The sequence below is a fragment of the Dendropsophus ebraccatus genome, chromosome 12 (genome assembly GCF_027789765.1).
Source record: "Dendropsophus ebraccatus isolate aDenEbr1 chromosome 12, aDenEbr1.pat, whole genome shotgun sequence".
NCBI lineage: Eukaryota > Metazoa > Chordata > Amphibia > Anura > Hylidae > Dendropsophus > Dendropsophus ebraccatus.
In genome coordinates, this window is record NC_091465.1 from 8,236,748 (window position 1) to 8,257,421 (window position 20,674).

Below are 20,674 nucleotides of genomic sequence, written 5' to 3' on the forward strand. Positions count from 1 at the left end.
GATAGTCATTAGAAATCTGTGTTTTCTCGGGGACCGTAACCTCTGCTTTTCCAGTTATAACTTGAAGAAGCTTCTTGCAGATTACGTTGCTTTGAGGAGAAAATGAAATACAAAGTTTGAACCGAAGCCAAAAAAAAAAAAAAAAAGCAAAGAAGACGATGAGGGAGCGGAAAATCGCAGGAAGCCATACATCAAATACTAGATGGTCTATTGTACAACAAGGCTGACCTTTTGCACGTTTACAATACATTAAGCCAGACTCTCGGGATGGCTGCAGCCAAGACATTGTTCTACAAAGATATCATTATTAAAAGGCTGTTGTAATTACCAAATATAAATTGTAGCCCGCTGGCAGCCATTCATGAGCCCTATTAAATACAGTCATTAGCCATAAATGCTCACAATCGATAGATTTATGCCCCGTGGTGCGCACAGGACGATAAGACCGGCATAAAACGCAAGTAAAATCTGCGGGTCGGCCCCAAGTGACCACTTTTAAGTCACTGAGCAACGGGAGAGGCAGGAAAAAAATTGAGGGACGTATCCAATGGCAGCGGACAGGAACTTGGGCCTTGTCGCTGCACTGATTAACCAGCAGGGGGCGATAAGAAGTTATGTTACTCTTACATAAAAATGTCTAATATAAAGTTGTCTTCAAGGTCTTAAAGTGAAGCCTATTTTTTTTTATTAAGCTCAGCTTGTAAATATTAGTTATATTTCTTTTTTTTAACCTTGGGAGCAAAATCATTAAAGAACCTTAAGGACATCATTATTCTTTATGCTAAGCGCACCCGCTACTAACTGAGCCGGTGTTTATTCGCCATAGTGACTGTGAGCTCCGTATGTTTATGGGGATCTTCATAGCACATAATAATGTTTGTTCACAACGTGGGACCTAGAGCCGGAGTTGGAGACTAGAGATAAGCGCAACTGGAGCATGATCAAATCAGATGACTCGGTATTTGAATACTGGTGGCTGACAAAAGTTGGATGCAGCCCTAGAGAGTCGTGGAAAACTTGAATACAGCCTACGGCTTACGGCTTTATCCATATTTTCCAGGACTTCCTAGGGCTGCATCCAACTTTGTCAGCCACCAGTATTCAAATGCCGAATGATCGGACTGAAGAATGCTAGAGTCTCGTTCATCATTATTGGAGACCTCACCATGGTGGGTGACACCAAAGTTACTGATGTCTATCATTTCGTTCTACACTGCCGAGAAGCTGCCCTCTGCCACTAAATGCCCTGACTATATACCACTTGCATGGTTGCATCCTGTGAGGATGGGATTCACCCTGCACCCCTCCTCCTGCAAGCTGACCATCTAGAAGCCTGTCTACCAGCCGATAGTGGTAACACTGCATACGCAACAATAATTTTAAAGAAAAACCACAATTTCTACAATTTCTGGGGGGTGGGGTTGGGAGATAGGAAAGTTGCACCATTAGAAACCATGACTGGTGTTGAGTAGACTTGCCGAACTATTTGAGTTCGGCAACATTATCTAAACTGGAACTCTCGCCATTTGACTCCCGGTATTTGGAGAACTTGGATGCTGCCCTAGGGCTGCCAGGAAAACATGGATACAGCTTGTGGCTTATGTCAGTATCCATGATTTTCTGGCAACTTCTCTAGATGCTGGGAGTCAATGCCAAGAGTTCAGGTTTAGAGAACATCGTTAAACCTAAACAGTTCGGCAAGTCTGTTCAACACTAATCATTACCAATGGCACCTTATAGCACCTCAAGTTCAGGGGCTGCAAAAGAAGTTCAGAAGATACATTCCGCTAAAATGCAACGTGCTGACCTGGTAGAGGTATAAAATAATTAAGATGGTGGGGGCTCCAAAACATTTATGGCCGAGTCCTCTGCCCAAATAGCCACCACTTTATCACTATGATATCCCATAGGTGGCGCTCCCGTGTTTGATAAAAACGAATGACTACAAGACTCTTCCTGAGCCCTGTTTGCCGGTACTAGCTGGCTTCTCTGTCATCTCAGATCCTTTACAAGTAAATCTCACCACTATTTTAATGGAGACAAACACAGGATGTTACTGGCGGGCCCGCTGCCATTATCCAGTCATCTAGAAGGAAAATCACTGGAAGTTATTAACTATAAGTTGGCGGGGATGTGAAACAATGAGGGGGTCTATGTTTAGCTATGAGGTGGGAAATTCTGTGGATTTCTCTAGAAGAATGACCCGTCCAACAAAAAAAAAATTGTTGAAAAATATGAGAGGCGATGGCCTCGAATTGCATTGTCTTCTAAGGAATGAAGTCACCTGAAAGATCTTGCTCAACAACAATCCCACGGGTTCAAAGCCCCATAGATTACCTCATTGAAGGTAATCCGCTACTTCAAAGACTGATATTTTCATGGGATGGCACATAAGGATGGTGGGCAATGCGGACTGTCGAGAGCTGAAATGCCACAGGTTGTGGACCATTGCCATAGACTTGCTATAGTTCTGTTTATGGACCTTCACTGGATCCAACAACATTCTGACTTCTTCATGAGCTATCAGATGATTCCAGATACTTGTCTTCCATGGAGAAACCCTTCTCCCACAGGTAAGAACTTGCACCTGTGGGTTGCTGTTGTACTTTTTGCACTTTTGTCTAAAACCTTTCTTTCTCTCACAATTTCATGAGTATAACTATAGGATGCCATATTCTCCTCTTACTTTATTACTATAAATGCCAGGTCATATGGGGAGTGAGAAGTTGGATACTGTACATGATAATATGGGGTTTATCTGGGAGTATCTGAAATGAGCAGAAGTCTAGGAACCCTGGAGTATGAGGTTTCCCCATAGCCACAAGTCACCACTGGGACACAACAGAAAGAAATACGTTATTTAGACCTCATCATCATTTATTTAGACCAATCATTTACCTGGGGGTGAAACAGAAGTGGAGATGGTCGTAAATATTTGTCCTTCAATGCCCCCACAGGGTCGGTCACCTTTCGCTTTTCCACCCTGCTGGACAGCAACACATAGGGTTACGCACCCAATAAAATTACAGAAGATGAAAGATATAACAACAATAATAATAAAAAATAGGATGCCTGGTTACCATGACCTTTTCATCTGCCCTCCGTGTTTGGTACACCTTCTCGCCAGCAATTCATTTTCTGAGCTGGCTTTATGAATACTTTCCACCTGCTTCCAATGGTGGGATCAGCCGATGGTGGTGGTACTGGCAGACTCTTGAATGAGGTATTCCAACACCATAAAGCAATGCCAAATCACTTCATGATTGGTGAGGAACTCCACTGACTGTGTGGAGTAGCTCTGATGTAGTTGCGGTTTCCCCGCCTGCACAGTGATCCATGATTACCTGTCTATGCAGCTTGGCTCTGTTCAAGGGGGTGGGGTTGGCTGCAGTCCCCTACACAGCCCCATAGCATGGGAATGCCAGATGTAGCACTACACAAGAGCTGCCTCCCATTCATTCTCACTGCCGGGACAATCCCAGAGATCGGACCCCTGCCAATCATAAATTTATGGTATATTGCTAAGCTATGCTACCAGATGAACTGGGAATACCCTTAAAAGGGGAACTATAGACAAATCTTACCTGCTGTTATGTCCCTATTGCACAGGAGATGCCGAGGAGAAAGGTGTGTCTCTTACCTTCCTCCTCTGCGCTTTTCAGATATTTTGCTCCCTGCTCCGACAAGACCATTAGGGGCACTGGGGGGGGGGGGGGGGGGGCTGTTAGGAGCATTGCCTGCCCCCATGGCGCCAATCCGGCCCGCCCCTCTCTAATTATAATCAATGGAGCATGCCGGCTGGGGTGGGCCGAATCGGCGATATAGGGACAGGAAGTGCTCATAGCGGCTGCCCCAGTGCTCCTAACAGTCTTACTGGACCATAGAGCAAACTACTAAGTGCATAAAATGGTGCAGAGGAGAAAGGTAAGAGACATATCATCCTCCTTGGCGTCTCCTGTGCAATAGGGACATATTAGATTTGTCTAACCATTGAATAGCGACCGCAGAAAACTGACATGTCAGTTTCTTGCGGTGCTGCTAGGGGTCCGGGACGGAGTGTATACCATATGTTTACACTCAGGACTGGATTCCTTAGAGGGCAGCACTATGTAAATTCCGTAGGAATCATTACTACGGAATTACTACGGAACTTACGTAGTGGGAACATGGCCTTATACTGTTTTCAACCCTTCCTTATACCTGGGATTACATGACAGACATGAAGCAACATGGGATCTGCTCATTCTTTTAGGCATCTAACAATGAACTGTAAACTTCCAATAAGCTTGTTATGTTTCTGGATAGAGGATGACATGATATAACTATTGTGATATAAGTGCAGGTTAAGCTGCTTATTATTTGTACCAAATAGCCAGTAAAGGTAAATGTACATCTCAACCAATGAATGTTACAACTATTTTACCAAAATTTACCATTGTTTTAATCTCTAGACATGTTACACACAGGGGTCCTCCACAATCTTAAGAACAGGGACCCCCGGTCTCACATAACAATGAAGCTCTGCTGCTTCATTCATTCTCTATGGGAGCCGCGGAAACATTTCAGCACGGTGTCCGGCTGCTTTCGGCAGCTCCCATAGAGAATAAATGAAGATGCCCAACTTTCCCCTAAGACTCGGGTACCCATTCTAGGGATCTCAGGGGGCCTTGGCGGTCAGACTTCCTGCAATCATGTGGATAGGGGTGACGTTATCAGATGAGAATACCTCTTGCTCCATCATAAGGCTAATAGTCTATGGCTGCCAGGGGTTGAGGCTTTGCAGAACGTTTCTCCATCCCTAGTGCTTACTATGGAGAGAAGACTTTTGCTGATGCAAATATCAGATCTGGATAATTATTAGGCTTCAGTCTATTGTATAATGGAATGTACGCGAGGGTTAAAAGACGGCCCAGCATGAATTACACAATAGATTAATATCATAAATCATAATCTCTCAATCCATCCTGCTCGTGCAGCGAGTCCGGGGCCCAGACCAATTGATACGTGATATATTGCAGTTGGATGAGAACATTTCCTGTAATTTAACATCCTCTCTGTTCTTGGTGGAGCCTCCGCTCTTATAGACAGTGAACTAACTGGAACCTTCCTCGATAGGATGCTCATTAAACCGGTCAACGCCACGCTAAATATAGCAGTGAGACAGAGCGCAGACATAGCCATAATACGTGTCACCAGCATAGAGATAAGCCTGACAAATAGATCGGAGGATTGTGAGTAGCACAAGGGTAGATTCACACGGGACGCAAAGACTCACCATGTTCTTGACAATTAATACAAGGAAAATCAGCAGTTAGTGGGTTTTAGCAACAAAATTTCAAACAAAAATGAACCTTGGCTGCAGAATATTAAATCCACAGTACCAATTTCTTTACGAATTTTCATAAAAATTCTGTCCAAATTTTACATTTCAGTGATGATAGTGTAGGGCGACACAGAAAATATGTACAGGAACAGGGACACTTATCAAAGGCAGGAGTCCCTACTGCTGTACACTGAGCAAAAACAAATACATTGTATGTAACGTTCACCAGGTCCGGTCAAGATCAAACTTTGTCCAACACTTAGGGCCAGTTCACACAGAGTAAAACTGGTGGAATTCCGCAAACCTCTGTGTCATACTGGCAGTCAATGGGAGGGCTTGCGTGCCTCCTCTCTCCACGCCTCTCCACTGACATGTCGCGGAGAGAGGAGGCGCAAGCCCTCCCATAGACTGCAGGTGTGACAAGGAGGCTGGTGGGATTCCGCGGCGGAGAGTTCTGTTGCGGAATTGCCCCAGTTTTACTCCGTGTTAACCGGCCCTTAGGGTACTGTTACACTGGCCGACTACGGCCCAATCATTTTAGTAAACGAGCGCCAATCTGATAGATCACCGGAACCGGGAAGCTGCGGAGAGAAGAACATGTAGCGATGCACGGTCAGTGACCGTCGTTTTTAGGTCCACACCTAAACCAACTATCTGCTGATGACCGTTGTCATTGGCTGATCATTGTCTCTATTACATGGAGTGATAAGTGTTCGAATATGCCCAATTTGGCTGATTATCGCTCCATGTAATAGGGCCCTTTCTCACTACTACATATGCTGGGTCGGGTGCAGAGTACCTGCAACAATTAACACATCATGAGGCCAGGCATACATTGGCCTTTGACAGGAGTCCCCGCTACTGTATGTACTATTGAATCCAAATCAGAATCTGATTTGAATCTGATGGCCGACACCAAATGAATTTTTTTATGAAGATTTCCTCATCTCTTTCTGCAAACAATGCATTGTTGCAGGATTTGCTGCTGATTACCCATGGATCCACAACAAAATCTGTACCTGCCTGCCATAAAAACCATTAGTCAGCCGTGGCTAATCCACAACAAAATCCTACAATTGGTGTGGATGTGTGTTGTGGATTTCCCTGTTCGTTAACTTTCAGCAAAAAGTTTCCTCAGCAAACCTGACTCATGTGCAATAACCCTTAAAAGGGGTTTCCTATATTGTCAAGTTATCCACCTGATCCCGAGAACAGGGTCGCAAGTGTTCTGTTTGAATGAAACAGCGGGTGACACCTGCACATTTTACATTCCACTAATTCTTCATGGGAGATGCCAAAACAGACAATAACTTGGCTCCCATAAAGAAAGAATAAGGTGGAGCCACCTCTTCATTCTATCGGGAGACTCGGGTCACCATTCTCTGTCGATAACTTTACAAGATAGGAAAACATCTTTAATACAAAAAATATATTTAGTAGTTATAAACACAAAGTAGCAAAGTAACCCAGTTTAGAGTAATTTTCCATGCAACTCACAATATACATCTTGATTAGGTAAAGGTATGTTAATACCTGTAAATGGGGTCCATGAAGAAGGGAGAAGGCTTTGCGTAGTGAAGAGGAGGCTGTTGGGGAAGAGGAGGTGGAGCGATTTTGGAAAGCATTTCAGCAGACATAGCTTTCCTTTCACCATAGATATGGTTTTTCCGTGTGTCCCTTGCCCCATTCTGACTGGCTCGACTTCTGTTACCAATGCTGAGGTCCAATGGTTGCTCCTCTCCTGAGGACGATTGTGCCAAAACCTTAGGTGGTATTAAGGCTGACTTAATTTCTTTTGGTTTGGTCGTGAGATCAAACGGTGACTCTGAGCTTGAGCTGCCAACTTTTTGTAGGTCTCTGGGAGACTTTGGTTCAGCTTTCACCAGCAAATTGTGATTCATTGTCCGATCGGTAAAAGCTGGGTACAAAGAATGGGGAAAGTTCGGGAGAAACTGAAAGGGAAACATGGAATGATAGGAGAGGGAACCCATTTTTTTTTCTTGCATTCCCATAAATCCAGGTCCGAAATATTTTTCCGCTATAGAGGCGATAGCTTTAATAGAGTCATTTGCTGCTCCCATGGATGGAAGCAACTGCTCTTCTGGAGGAGGAAAAAAGGAATGTTGAGAGTAGAAGAACGGCCTCTCTGTAACATTGTTATTAGAACTACTAGAGACAGAGCTACTGACAATGTCTTGTTTGTTTTCTATGGGTTTGCTCTTTTCTTTGTTTTTGTCTCTTTCACTATCTACATCGCTATCTAAGTCAGACCCAGTGCCAGTGGTGGTATCCAGATCAGTCCCCGAGGTCGTGTTGACATCTTCAAAGTCACTTCCATCGGATAGATCACTGCTCCTAGACTTATGTTTATCTATGTAGGAATCTTCAATACTGTTTTCAAATTTTTCTTCCAGTGAAAGTGTCTGGTTACTATTGCTGCTGTTTAAAGAGGGGATGAGGGAAAGTTGGGGGTTACCAATTGGACTGGGAAGCTTCGCTTCTCGTGTATGGTTCAAGGGGTTTTTGAGCAGTGGAGAAGGAGGTAATAAAGGTGGTCGAGGATACAACGATGGAGGAAAAATTCCTGGAAATCCCGGACCCAGAGGTGGAAACGGTGGAGGAGCAGGTGAGAATGGCAAACTACCCGGATGTGCCCTGGAAGAAAAATAGTCATTGAAAGCAAGGCTAGAGTGATTCATGTTCGGAGAAGGTTTAGACTTGTCCATCAACGAACTTGTCAAGGGCAGACCGGGCCCAAACATTCCGCCAGGGTTGTAATGGTTTTTGCCTTCACAGAAGCGCCGATGCTTGTTGAGAGAGGAGGTAGTGCTAAACATCTGTCCACAGTCCTTACACTTGATTTGTGTACGACAGTCCGCGTGCATTCGTTTGTGACGACACAGGTTGGAGAACTGTGTGTACGATTTATGGCAGACCTCACCTGGAACACCAACAGAACACAACACAAAAACGATATAAAATAAAAATATATAGATGTGTGATATCAGCATATGTGGTAAACCAATGTATACGTAACCAGCAAGAAAAATTACCAACATTTTAGTCTTTCAAAAATAATAACCAATTACACTGTCCTGGACATACGGCACGTACCATAATTCTTTATGTCTTTTTTTTTAATAAAGTAAAACAAAAAAAATCTTTTCTAAACCCTGATCTGTAATCACATCGACATCCCAAATCTTTAGCACTGGCTATTACATGGGAACCCATACTAGATAATTTATTATGCAGGATGCCGCACGATATATAAAAGCATGACGATTGTTGGTTCACTGCCCAGGATCTGCAGTTGGGAATGGTGGATTAACACACTGTGAAGTTCTAAGTTGCCAATGTACCGTGTCCCAAAAATGACTCTGCTAGCAGAAAATGATGACTATGTTATTCTTCTGTATTTTGACTTTAATGGAAATGTCATGGGGCTCCCAGTGGTTGGTCCTGAGGACCAGGATAAAGAAGAGACAAGCGAATGGCTCTATTGCCCACATCTGGAACGTCTGACTGCGACTGAGGGGAGGGGGGTTCTATTTAGGGACACGGATGGAAAGGTATAGTGGTTTGGCTTAAGGTTGGAAGCTGCTCCATTTGAGGAGCAAAATAATACTCTGTCAGTCTGGAAGATCATAGGACATAGACCTGGGGATATTAACAGGAGAATGAATGGGCCTCAGCACTGATTTAGTACTATATCTCCTTCACCATTTTCCCCTTACTCTGTGGGGCTTCTGGCCACCCTGTAGTGAAATGATGGGTAAGGCTGACACAGACCAATGTCTGGGAGCAACACTATGGAAGGAAAACATGAAACGGGATGCTGGGCACAACGAAAACTAGCCCTTTAAAGTAAACCACAAAAAAACCTATCACCAGAGAAATTTCAAAAGTTTTTATTGGCCGGGTCTGAGTATTCCGACCCCGACTGATCAGTAGACCTACATTATGAGGCTACCTCTGTCATTTGACAAGGGGATGGGGGACAATGTGCTAACTGCAGACTACTGATCAGTTAGGACCCCGACTAATAAAAACATTTGATATATCTCTATGTTTTTTTTTTTTCTCGAAACACTGCCCATTTCATCTTTAGGAGTTAGCCTTTAAGTAGATTTACATATAGAAAAGCCTAGACAAGACTGGAGATTCTAGATACGAGCAAGACAACTTACATATGAAAGGTTTGACAGTACTATGAATGTGCTTATGCTGCTTGAGCCCTGACGAGGTGGCAAAAGTCTTGCCACAGTCAGGACACGCGTGTGCCCTGGCTCCAACGTGTTGGGAACGGATGTGTCTCTGGAGGTTGCTTGGGTCAGTGAAGACCTAAAAAAATACAAAAAAGGAAAAATTATAAGATGTAAAAATAAATCAAAATGTAAATTTTTTTTTTTAAAAAGAAAATCATACTCAGATCTGAGTAAGAGAACAGACTATGACCTACTGCAGAGAAGAATCTCTTCCAAATCCTTTATTATTCTTCAGATTGAGAACAATGGTTTTTTAGCTACAGGGTGATAAATTTGGCTCTAGAATAACACAGGACTTGGAACACAAGGGTAGAGCTGAGAGCTGAATGATACATAGACGATGCTTTGACTAGATCAACTGCTGAACGTCCGAATGTTATTCTCTAAAGGCGACGTTCCAGTGGTGGATTTACGTTTAAGTTAGTTATGAGATATTGGCAGAACCTTGAAGCTCAATAATAGAAATGTTATGTATTCCCTTATAGGGGCTTTCTGAATTTGGAAAATTGATTATTCATGATAAATCGAAAGTTTTTCCTACACGCCATTTTAACTTTTAAACTGCTAGGACTCAAGTATTTCCATATAAATGCAATAGTTTTCCTGATATTAGAGGAAACAGAACCATCAGTCTAATTATCATTAGTGGAAGACGGGAGAATCACTACTATTTTGTAAAAATTTGAGGTAGAAAATCCTTCACGACTCTCTCACCCGAGTGCTTCAAGTCAAGGAGCAAAGTGCAAACAAATAAAACCATGGATAAAATGGTGTCTAACTTATAGGACAAACGTACAGTAAACATCTGTGAGACCAATCAATGTCACCATGTAGTCATAGTCTAAAGGTGCGGCTCGTACATCCTGACCAACCAACAGCTCGATTCCCCATTAGTTTGACCATAACAGGCTACGATCAAGGCTACGCCACATGGTTCGATTTTTGTCTATTCCTTAACCCTCAGTATATACGTGGATTAAACATGGTAGGAATATGAGCAATAAATGCAAATGGTGATGTATAAATTATTTTTCGCTCTATTGATAACTTTTTTTTGTACTTCTCGAAAATGGGTCGGGTCAGGCCACCCAATTTCTTCTATTTCTTACTTTCTGTGGATATAACTAAAGTGTTGTGTTGTATCCATGTAAAAAAATAATAATAATAAAAAATATTTGGACTCATTAAACAAAACTATAAAAATCTAATGCAACCCCAAATTGGTGCTGTAACCCATTTTGACAAAACTTTAGGAAAAATTTACAAGTGATATTAACACTGAGAAAATGGAAACCTTCAGAAAATAATTGACTTTTTTTTGTTTTCTCATAGGAATATCATAAATTATATAGCACACACCTAAAGTTCAAATGTGCAAAGTTTCGGGAAGCTGCGAATAAGATATCACAGGCTTTTCCTTATAGATATATATTTTTTTTCTTATGCTGTTGAAAGCCGTCCTCCTGACAAGAGGAACTGTGGTGGCATGGGAACAACCATTGTTCTTGATACACTGTCTTGATTACATGTATGGATCAAGTCAAGATGCCTTGGCCTGATAACGCCGCTTGGGTTTACTCCATTGGCAAGGAGACAGGAAAAGCAAACTGAGATCCGCGGCGGTGTCATCTAACCAATGCAATGCAAAGAATGTCAACTGTTCTTTAGATACGTTCCCTATGGAATGGGGAGCATACCTAAGGAACAATGGAGCGCTCTCCGAGTCCTCTTGGCTTTACCACAGTTCAGCCAGACGAAGGAATCTTGTAACAATTATTAATGTGATACTTAAAGGGTTTCGGAGACTAAATCAAAGTGCCACTCGAAACCTTGCACTTGTGACCGTGTGTGATCATACAGTAAATGTAACTATGTCATAACACTGACGTCTACTTTAGGTGTGTGAGGTTCCGCTTCAGTGTTGTTGTTGCAGTTCAAATATATGGGTAATCTGGAAGGAAGATCACTTGGAAACCAGGACTCGTTCTGCAAAGGACATACGTGAGACACAGATCATTCCAAGCGTCAGCCTTGGGTCACACGTTCAAGGACATCACAATGATAAATGAAGAAAAAGATTAAGAAAAAGTAACGGGACGGTCAGTACCTTCACGCAGTTCTCACATTCGAATCGCTTTCCGCTGTCATGTGACATTTGGTGGCGAATCAGGTTGGATTTCCAGTTGAAGGCTTTCGGACACTGGTCACATTTGTACTCCCTCTCTTCTGTATGAATTATCATATGTTGTTCCAAACTGCAAAGAACACAAGGTTGGCCAAAGAAGTGAGAAGGACAAGGACCCATGTTCCCTCATTGGTAAGCTCGGAATATTTAGAGTGCAAGGATATTTGCCGGTCATGCCAGCTAGTCCCATCGACCACCGAGTCTCCAATATTGCAGCACAGCGTTTCACTTGTGCGTGGAAATCTTATAGACAACGGATACGTCAATAGAAGTTTCAGTCCATTAACTACAAAATTTCCTTTCCAATAAACACTTTTACTCCAGTTGACTGATGTGGACAGGAATCTGATATTATTCTACATGAAAGCAAAGTCTATAATAGGGGCCGGGAAGGTCAAGATGTCAAGTGGGACTAAGCAGAGAGGAGATGATTAAGGAAGACCACTTACACACACTCAGGCTTTCTTTCTCCATCTGAAGGAGTTTGATTGTTCTAAGAGTCCAAGACTAAGTGCACATAAAATCTCAATGCATTTACCGGGCTTTGGGCATTCATGGTAGATGGATGGTGGCGGAGAATGCACTAAAGTTCTGGACTCTTCTCCATTGTTCACAATATACTATATAACAGTTTTGCTAAATACTTCCCAAAGCCATATGCTATATGTGTAGGTTACCGATCCAACTCAACAGTGACCCCCACTCACCTATTATGCATATTACGTATACACATTAGGTAAACTATTGCCCCCTGGAGGGGCAGTTTCATGGGCTACCCCCCTACTTATACAGATATCTAAGCGCTTAATAGTAAAAATTATACCCTGTAACACTATAATAAATCATTTTTGGTCCATATTTTTAGTAATTTTGCGTACTTTTATTTCATTTTTTTTTAAATAAAAAGTTTCTTGCTGTTTCTTAGCTACAGTAAATGCCATTTGCAAACCAGACCTGGCTGAGAAATGTTCTAAAACTGAAATTTTTGACCCCTTAATGGTACAAATAAAAGGACCTTACACAATTGTTTGGCTTGAAATCTCTGGTGTTAAAATTTTACTGAATGGGTATTACAAGTTGTTTTTAAATGGAACTCAATTTTTTTTTATTTTTTTAGGTTTTTTTTCTTTTTCTTTTTTTTTGTCTGCTTTTGAGGGGAAACTTTACGACTCAAAAAATTGGACAAAAATACGGTGTATGAACATGTAATATCCCAGTAGTGAGTGATCCACTAGTGGCTTGAGGTGGGATTGTCTTCTAGATCTCATGAGATTGGACCAGATTATGAATGCATTTATATCCACTGGAGTATAATCTGATGCCTTAATCGTCAAATCTACTTTGTCGTCGATCCAATTAACAAGCTCAAGTTTAGGCCTTTAGCCTTGTCTCAGTGTTGGCACGCTCCATGTAGGCTACAAAGAGCATCTCATCCTCCATTAGTTTTAATATGGGCTGGACAAGATGGAAAGAAACAGCACCACACCAGAGTTTGTCTGTGGTATGACAGCTCAGACCCATTCACTTTAAAGCAGAGTGGAGCTAAAATAGACACAACCCGTAGACAGGTCAGGCGCAAAAAGAAAGCAGCCATGTTTTTGTAATGCTGGAAAAATCGTACAGAGAACATAGAATGTCACATGGGGAAAATTAAGGGTGGTCCCTATACATGCTGTTTATATTGCAGTACCATTCATATAGATGGGTCAGGAAAGACAACAAAGTCCTTCTTACCTGTACTTGTTGGGGAAGAGGCGCTCGCAGTCCTTGCACTCGTGAACTTGTTCATTATCAAAGCCCTCTTGCTTGATCTCCTCGTTTAGAGACTCGTATATGTGGTTGACTGTGTTGCAGGCGTATTTCTGGTGCCGCCTCAAATCGAGCTTGGACTGGAACAGTTCGTCGCAATCTTCACAGCGAAACGTGTGTTCTTCTGTAGATGAAAAACACATTGAGAAACCATAACCCAACTGAATGGAGCCAGCCTCATCTCAGTGCACCAGCAGCTCCACGTCCACTCCTAACCCCCGTCCTGTTCTCCGACGGCCACAGCCAAAAAAGCAGAGTTAAGATCCATTGATGGCTCCGATAGCGACGCTGGCCCAGAAGGGGAAAGTTTTACAGCATTGTCTCGCTGTGTAAAGTCCCACCGTGCGAGAACCAGACACTAGGATCTTACACCCAGGTCGCATTGTTCTCCAGAAAGTCTTCAGACAACAATTGCTGATCCTGACCCACGATAAGAGAGCGCTCAGGGAGAGAACATGTTAACAGCATAAAATATACAATAAACGATTATCACCGAGGTCAAACATATTAAAAAAAAAGGGCAGCCGTTAATAGGTTTACGAGACGGCATCCTGGCGGCCATGCCAAGTCAAACAATTGGAGCTCAGTTGTAAATACTTCACAAAAATACAAGAAAATGAGGGTTCTCCGAGCCGCCCCCTCGGCCGGCCGATGCGAGGAACAGAAGCTTCTTAAGGTATTTAGCTACTTTGCACTTAAAACATCTTTCTGCAATTAAACTTTCCCTCTTATGCAAACAGCTCAGAGCAAACTTTCTGCATGTAGCCGGCTTCATTAACTCCCAAGGTAGACGATAATTAAGCTTTTTGGTGTGGATTTATTGACACTGGCAAGCGTGCCACATGGCGCTGGCACAGGGAAGGTTATGATAGTAACATTTCAGCATCTTAGGGCCGTGCACAGCCACCTCCTGTGTGAGTGCTGCGTCTGATTCCGCTAGCCTCGGGCTCCGCTCTTATGAGGCATGCTACAAATTATAAACCCAGTGCGTAAACTTATGCAAATAACCGTAAAAAGGTCATCGACTGCAAATAAACAAACCCATTAAACCCAACAAGCAAATAAATAAATAGGGGCTTATTCATGTCCTCTAGGTTTGGTGGGCGGCCAATGGATACCGCACCACGGGCCAGAAACATATACCGTACCGGGTGATACAGAAGGTTCTATATAGAGGTCATCGCCACCCATCTTTCTTATCGCCCATATGGGCAGACTCTTCTGACGGACAATGGGTCAAATAAAATGCAAGGCAATGGCGGCCATATTGCTCATCACCCAACTTTTATAGATACAGGTGACAAAAAAATGAAACTGTATTCAGTGTATCTTTCTATCCAACTCGTATGTATCCAACTGTTTATGTATCTGACATAAGCGACCTCTAATGTAGTGACGCCACTGTGTTGTCTCGGATGGGCTTGTGGCCGGACACATGATGTCACTGCTTACAGCCACCAGTGCCAGACTATAGGTGCCCGGATCTTCTATCTATCATCTATCTATCTATCTATCTATCTATCTCCTATCTATCTATCTATCTATCTATCTATCTATCTATCTATCTATCATCTATCTATCTATCTATCTTCTATCTATCTATCTATCTATCTATCTATCTATCTATCTATCTATCTATCTATCATCTATCTATCTATCTATCTATCTATCTATCTATCTATCTATCCCCTATCTATCTCCTATCTCCTATCTATCTATCTATCTATCTATCTATCTATCTATCTATCTATCTATCTATCATCTATCTCATATCTATCTATCTATCTATCTATCTCCTATCTATCTATCTATCTATCTATCTCATATCTATCTATCTATCTATCTATCTCATATCTATCTATCTATCTATCTATCTATCTATCTAATATCTATCTATCTATCTATCTCCTATCTATCTATCTATCTATCTATCTATCTATCTATCTATCTATCTATCTATCTATCTCCTATCTATCTATCTCCTATCTATCTCCTATCTATCTATCTATCTATCTATCTCCTATCTATCTATCTATCTATCTCATATTTATCCATCCATCCATCCATCTATCTATTTAAGAAATTCAGAATGAATGCAGCACTCGTGTAGCAATAGATGTGGTGCCAGGCGGTATATACCAGCGACCACCCGGTATAGGTAATATAAATCAGAAGAATGCCTCAGCACTCAGCATGGGATATCTATCTATCTATCTATCTATCTATCTATCTATCTATCTCCTATCTATCTATCTATCTATCTATCTATCTATCTCCTATCTATCTATCTATCTATCTATCTATCTATCTATCTATCTCCTATCTATCTATCTATCTATCTATCTATCTATCTATCTATTTCCTATCTATCTATCTATCTATCTATCTATCTATCTATCTATCTATCTCTCTTTCTATCTATCTCCTATCTATCTATCTATCTATCTATCATCTATCTATCTATCTATCTATCTATCTATCTATCTCCTATCTATCTCCTATCTATCTATCTATCTATCTATCTATCTATTTCCTATCTATCTATCTATCTATCTATCTATCTATCTATCTATCTATCTCCTATCTATCTATCTATCTATCTATCTCTCTTTCTATCTATCTCCTATCTATCTATCTATCTATCATCTATCTATCTATCTATCTCCTATCTATCTATCTATCTATCTATCTCCTATCTATCTATCTATCTATCTATCTATCTATTTCCTATCTATCTATCTATCTATCTATCTCCTATCTATCTATCTCTCTCTCTTTCTATCTATCTCCTATCTATCTATCTATCTATCATCTATCTATCTATCTATCTATCTATCTCCTATCTATCTCCTATCTATCTATCTATCTATCTATCTATCTATCTATCTATCTATCTATCTATCTCCTATCTATCTCCTATCTATCTATCTATCTATCTATCTATTTCCTATCTATCTATCTATCTATCTATCTATCTATCTATCTCCTATCTATCTATCTCTCTCTTTCTATCTATCTCCTATCTATCTATCTATCATCTATCTATCTATCTATCTATCTATCTATCTATCTATCTATCTCCTATCTATCTCCTATCTATCTATCTATCTATCTATCTATCTATCTATCTATCTATCTATCTATCTCCTATCTATCTCCTATCTATCTCTCTCTCTATCTATCTATCTCCTATCTATCTATCTATCTATCTATCTATCTATCTATCTATCTATCTATCTCCTATCTATCTATCTATCTATCTAGATGTGCAGTCTTACTATATTTTCTATAGAATGTCATTTTGCCCCACAACTTATCAATGTGGTCACAAAGGACAATAAGGAAATAGACATCAGCAATTCTTTCTGTCTGCCGGTTATTACTTCCCTACAGGATGTCCAGTAAAATGAACAATAATGGGAATCCTGACCCTTAGGTGATCACTTGAGTTAATTTAAGAAGCTGGGAAACAAGCGGCTTCTATTGTGCGCTTCATAACTATTCATAATAGCGGCTCCTCCAGCCCCGCGAGCTTCTCAGGATCGGGGACTGTGGTGTGAGAACAGCTGGAAAATCATTGAGTGACCCCAAACTAGCCAAAAAGTGTGAAATAGAATAAGGATATTGGTAGTAATAACTAACAGTACCCAACTCTCTGCAGGATCCAGAAGGATAGGGTCGCTACCGTCCATTGCTTAAAGGGAGTGTTCACCATTTTTTTTCTTCTTTCAAATCAACTAGTTCTAGAATGTCCAGAGATTTGTAATTTACGTCTATTAAAAAATCTCCAGTCTTCTAGTACTTATCAGCTGCTGTATGTCCTACAGGAAGTCGTGATTATTTCCAGTCTGACACAGTGCTCTCTGCTGCCACCTCTGTCCATGTCAGGAACTGTCAAGAGCAGCAGCATATCCCCATGCAAAATCTCTCCTGCTTCCCAGACAGGAAAGAATACACCCCTTACAGCAGGACATACAGCAGCTGATAAGTACTGGAGGACTTGTGATTTTTTTTTTTTAATAGAAGTAAATTACACTGGCACTTTCTGGCACCAGTTGTTTTGAAATAATTTTTGGTGCACTACCCCTTTAAGAGCCAACCACATCTGCTAATGCCTATTGCGACCTATGGCTCTACAGTTGCTGCAAAACTAGAACTCCCATCATTCCCTGATAGCTGCTGGCTGTCCGGGCATAATGGGAACGGTAGGTGTGCAAGAACTGGAGGGCCACAGGTTGGGGACGCCATTACACTTACTGGTTGGATGCAATGTCGGGTGGGTGGTCTATACCAAACAGCAGACCCCCACTTTATAATAGATCTCCCATCTCTTACCAAGTTCTTCCCTCCTTCCTGCTGTATATATATATATATATATATATATATATATCCCATCCTTTATATAGGAATCCAAGTGAGTGGACCCGAGCAGACTTGGTGACTTATTACACATTAAACTTCCTGCCAGTTACAGTAGGAAAGACAGCTCTGGGGCTCAAAATGGTGCTCTAAAATGTGAAATATTTATGTAACCTTAAAGGGGCACTCCAGAGGGAAAAAAAAGTGTTTTCAAATCAACCGTGCAAGTCTCCATAGCCCTGGCCACAATTCCAGACTGTGCCCTTATCGAGGGGTCCAACATCTATGGAGCCCAACCGCAACCTTTTATATTATATCTGGACCATATAATGATCCTGGCTCCAACATTTTATGGTCTAGAAGCGGGGCAGATGCGTGAACAATGATATTCATGGCTATGTGTTCTGGGCCATAGACTTTACTGGGTCCTGTACTGCCCATAATTGCAGATTAAAAAAGAAAACAATCACCAAGACGATGCAACCTATCACCATCAAGTTATAGAGCAGGAAGGACTGAGCAGATCGATACATATCTTTGTGGGAAAAGGCTCTGTAAAACAGTGTAACTTTTTGATTGAAATCCCCGATCATTCCGAGTTCAGGAGTCCAGTGGGCGGAGTCGCTCTGTGATAGGATCACTCATTTGACTGCTTAGTATCAAAACATCGGAGATGTCAATCTATAAGTTACAAGTTTTACAGAATCTTTTCCCATAAAGATATATATCAATCCGCTCAGCTCCTTCTGCTCTATAACAGGATGCCGATAACTCAGGTAGCATTTCCATGCTGACAGGTTCCCTTTAGGATGTGTGTATGGAATCTATCTTGTATGATACCACACTGGTCCATATGTTGTGTCTGGTTGTGTAACTCACCTACAGTGACATAAATGGAGCCGGGCTGCAATACCAGACTAAACCTTTTGACAGACATGGGCTTTTCCTCGAATAAAAAAAAAATACTACAAAATTCAATGTACGGCCCTTACAAGTAGGGATGGTCCGAAGCTGCAGAGGTTCGGGTTTGTATGAACCCGAACGCTCGGCATCAGATTCCCGCTGTCTGGCCGCTCCGTGCAGCGGGTGGATACAGCGGGAGGACTGCCTGGAAAACTGGGATACAGCCTATGGCTGTATCCTAGTTTTACAGGTGGCCCTCCTGCTGTATCCACCCTCTCCACGGAGCGGGCAGACAGCGGGAATCATTGCCGAGAGTTTGGGTTCATACAAACCCGAACCTCGGCAGCTTCGGACCATCCCTACTTACAAGCATTAAAGGGATACTCAGTTGAAAATCTTTTTCTTTCAAATCAACTGGTGTCAGAAAGATAAAGATTATAAACATTTGTAATTTACTTCTATTTAAAAATCTCCAGTCTTCCAGTACTTATCAGCTGCTGTATGTCCTGAAGGAAGTGGTGTATTCTCTCCAGTGTGACACAGTGCTCTCTGCTTAAATAGGTAAAGTCCACAACAGCACAAACCAAAAAAGTAGAATGGGGCGGGTGCCCGTCTCATCACTCCGGCCCAGGGGCGGCAGCAAATCCAAAAGAACTTTGAGAGACAGCACTTCCAAAGCAATAAGTGGGATTTATTGACACACCAGTGCGCACTGGTGTGTCAATAAATCCCACTTATTGCTTTGGAAGTGCTGTCTCTCAACGTTCTTTTGACAGTGCTCTCTGCTGCCACCTCTGTCCATGTCAGGAACTGTCCAGAGCAGCAGCAAATCCCCATAGAAAACCTTTCCAGCTCTGGACAGTTCCTGACATGGACAGAGGTGGCAGCAGAGAGCACTGTGTCAGACTAGAGAGAATACACCACTTCCTGCAGGACATATAGTAGCTGATAAGTACTGGAACACTGGAGTTTTTTTTTAAATAGAAGTAAATTAGAAATCTGTATAACTTTCTAACACCAGTTAATTTGAAAGAAGATTTTCAATGGCGTACCCCTTTAATAAATGGTTAAGACCAAACCATAGTCAGGAGAACAACGACTAGAATGCCTGGAACTTTCTGATACACTTCAGAAGTATCAGACTTAAGATTCATGGACATGAGCCTCAAGATTAGGATGGACGGGGGGCTGCTTCCCAAATTCCATGTGCCATCCAGGCAAATACATGGTACCTAAGCGATTCACGCACAATGAAAACGCAAAAACGGAAAAAAACCAAGCCTTGTTTGGTGGCTACGAGCGTCCCTCTAACGTTCCATCAGTAACACTCGGGACAATGGTGGAATGTTAGTGAAAAATAAATCAGCCCCTAATAGCTTTCAGAAGAAGCGAGGGGAAGGCAATTATATGGCACGGCCATGCTAATCTACCCGAATAAAGTCTCAAAGGAGTTCAAGAACCCTACTCAAAATTCCAGCAGAGATAAGGGGTCGAGTGCGCTGGGCCGGGGCTGGCAGAAAAGATTTCCACGATAATTATCTCGGAGCAGGACGCTTCTGTTTTTAGTGTAATTCACTGATAATTGGGAGGAAAAAAAAATCTGAAGAAAAGAACTTGTGGGATATGGAATTATTAAGGATTAAAGTATAAATAAAATCTGCAAATAAATGTTGGGACGTTGGAGCTAAATTAAATTTTTTTTTAATGGCAACATTTTTCTTTGTTTTTGATAGAAAATAAAAAAAATTACTGATAGGAAGAATGGGCGTCCATGTCATAGGTAAATCCATTGTTTGAACGTTTGCAAGGGTTATTGACATCTAAAGC

General features: G+C 41.7%; 1 protein-coding gene across 11 annotated transcripts in view; it reads right to left on the reverse strand.

Moving 5' to 3' along the window:
- The window catches only part of PRDM16 (PR/SET domain 16), a 557,902-nt gene that overhangs the window by 20,323 nt on the left and 516,905 nt on the right, over positions 1 to 20,674 (reverse strand). For 9 of the 11 annotated variants that reach the window (XM_069948448.1, XM_069948444.1, XM_069948442.1 and 6 more), the window contains 6 exons: positions 13,511 to 13,709; positions 11,699 to 11,846; positions 11,479 to 11,577; positions 9,514 to 9,667; positions 6,857 to 8,264; positions 2,899 to 2,986 (listed from right to left, as the gene is read on the reverse strand). In XM_069948448.1, the coding sequence (XP_069804549.1) occupies positions 2,899 to 2,986; positions 6,857 to 8,264; positions 9,514 to 9,667; positions 11,479 to 11,577; positions 11,699 to 11,846; positions 13,511 to 13,709 (2,096 nt within the window). The remainder of the gene's footprint in view (positions 1 to 2,898; positions 2,987 to 6,856; positions 8,265 to 9,513; positions 9,668 to 11,478; positions 11,578 to 11,698; positions 11,847 to 13,510; positions 13,710 to 20,674) is intronic. The other 2 variants (XM_069948439.1, XM_069948438.1) reach the window with 2 other exon arrangements.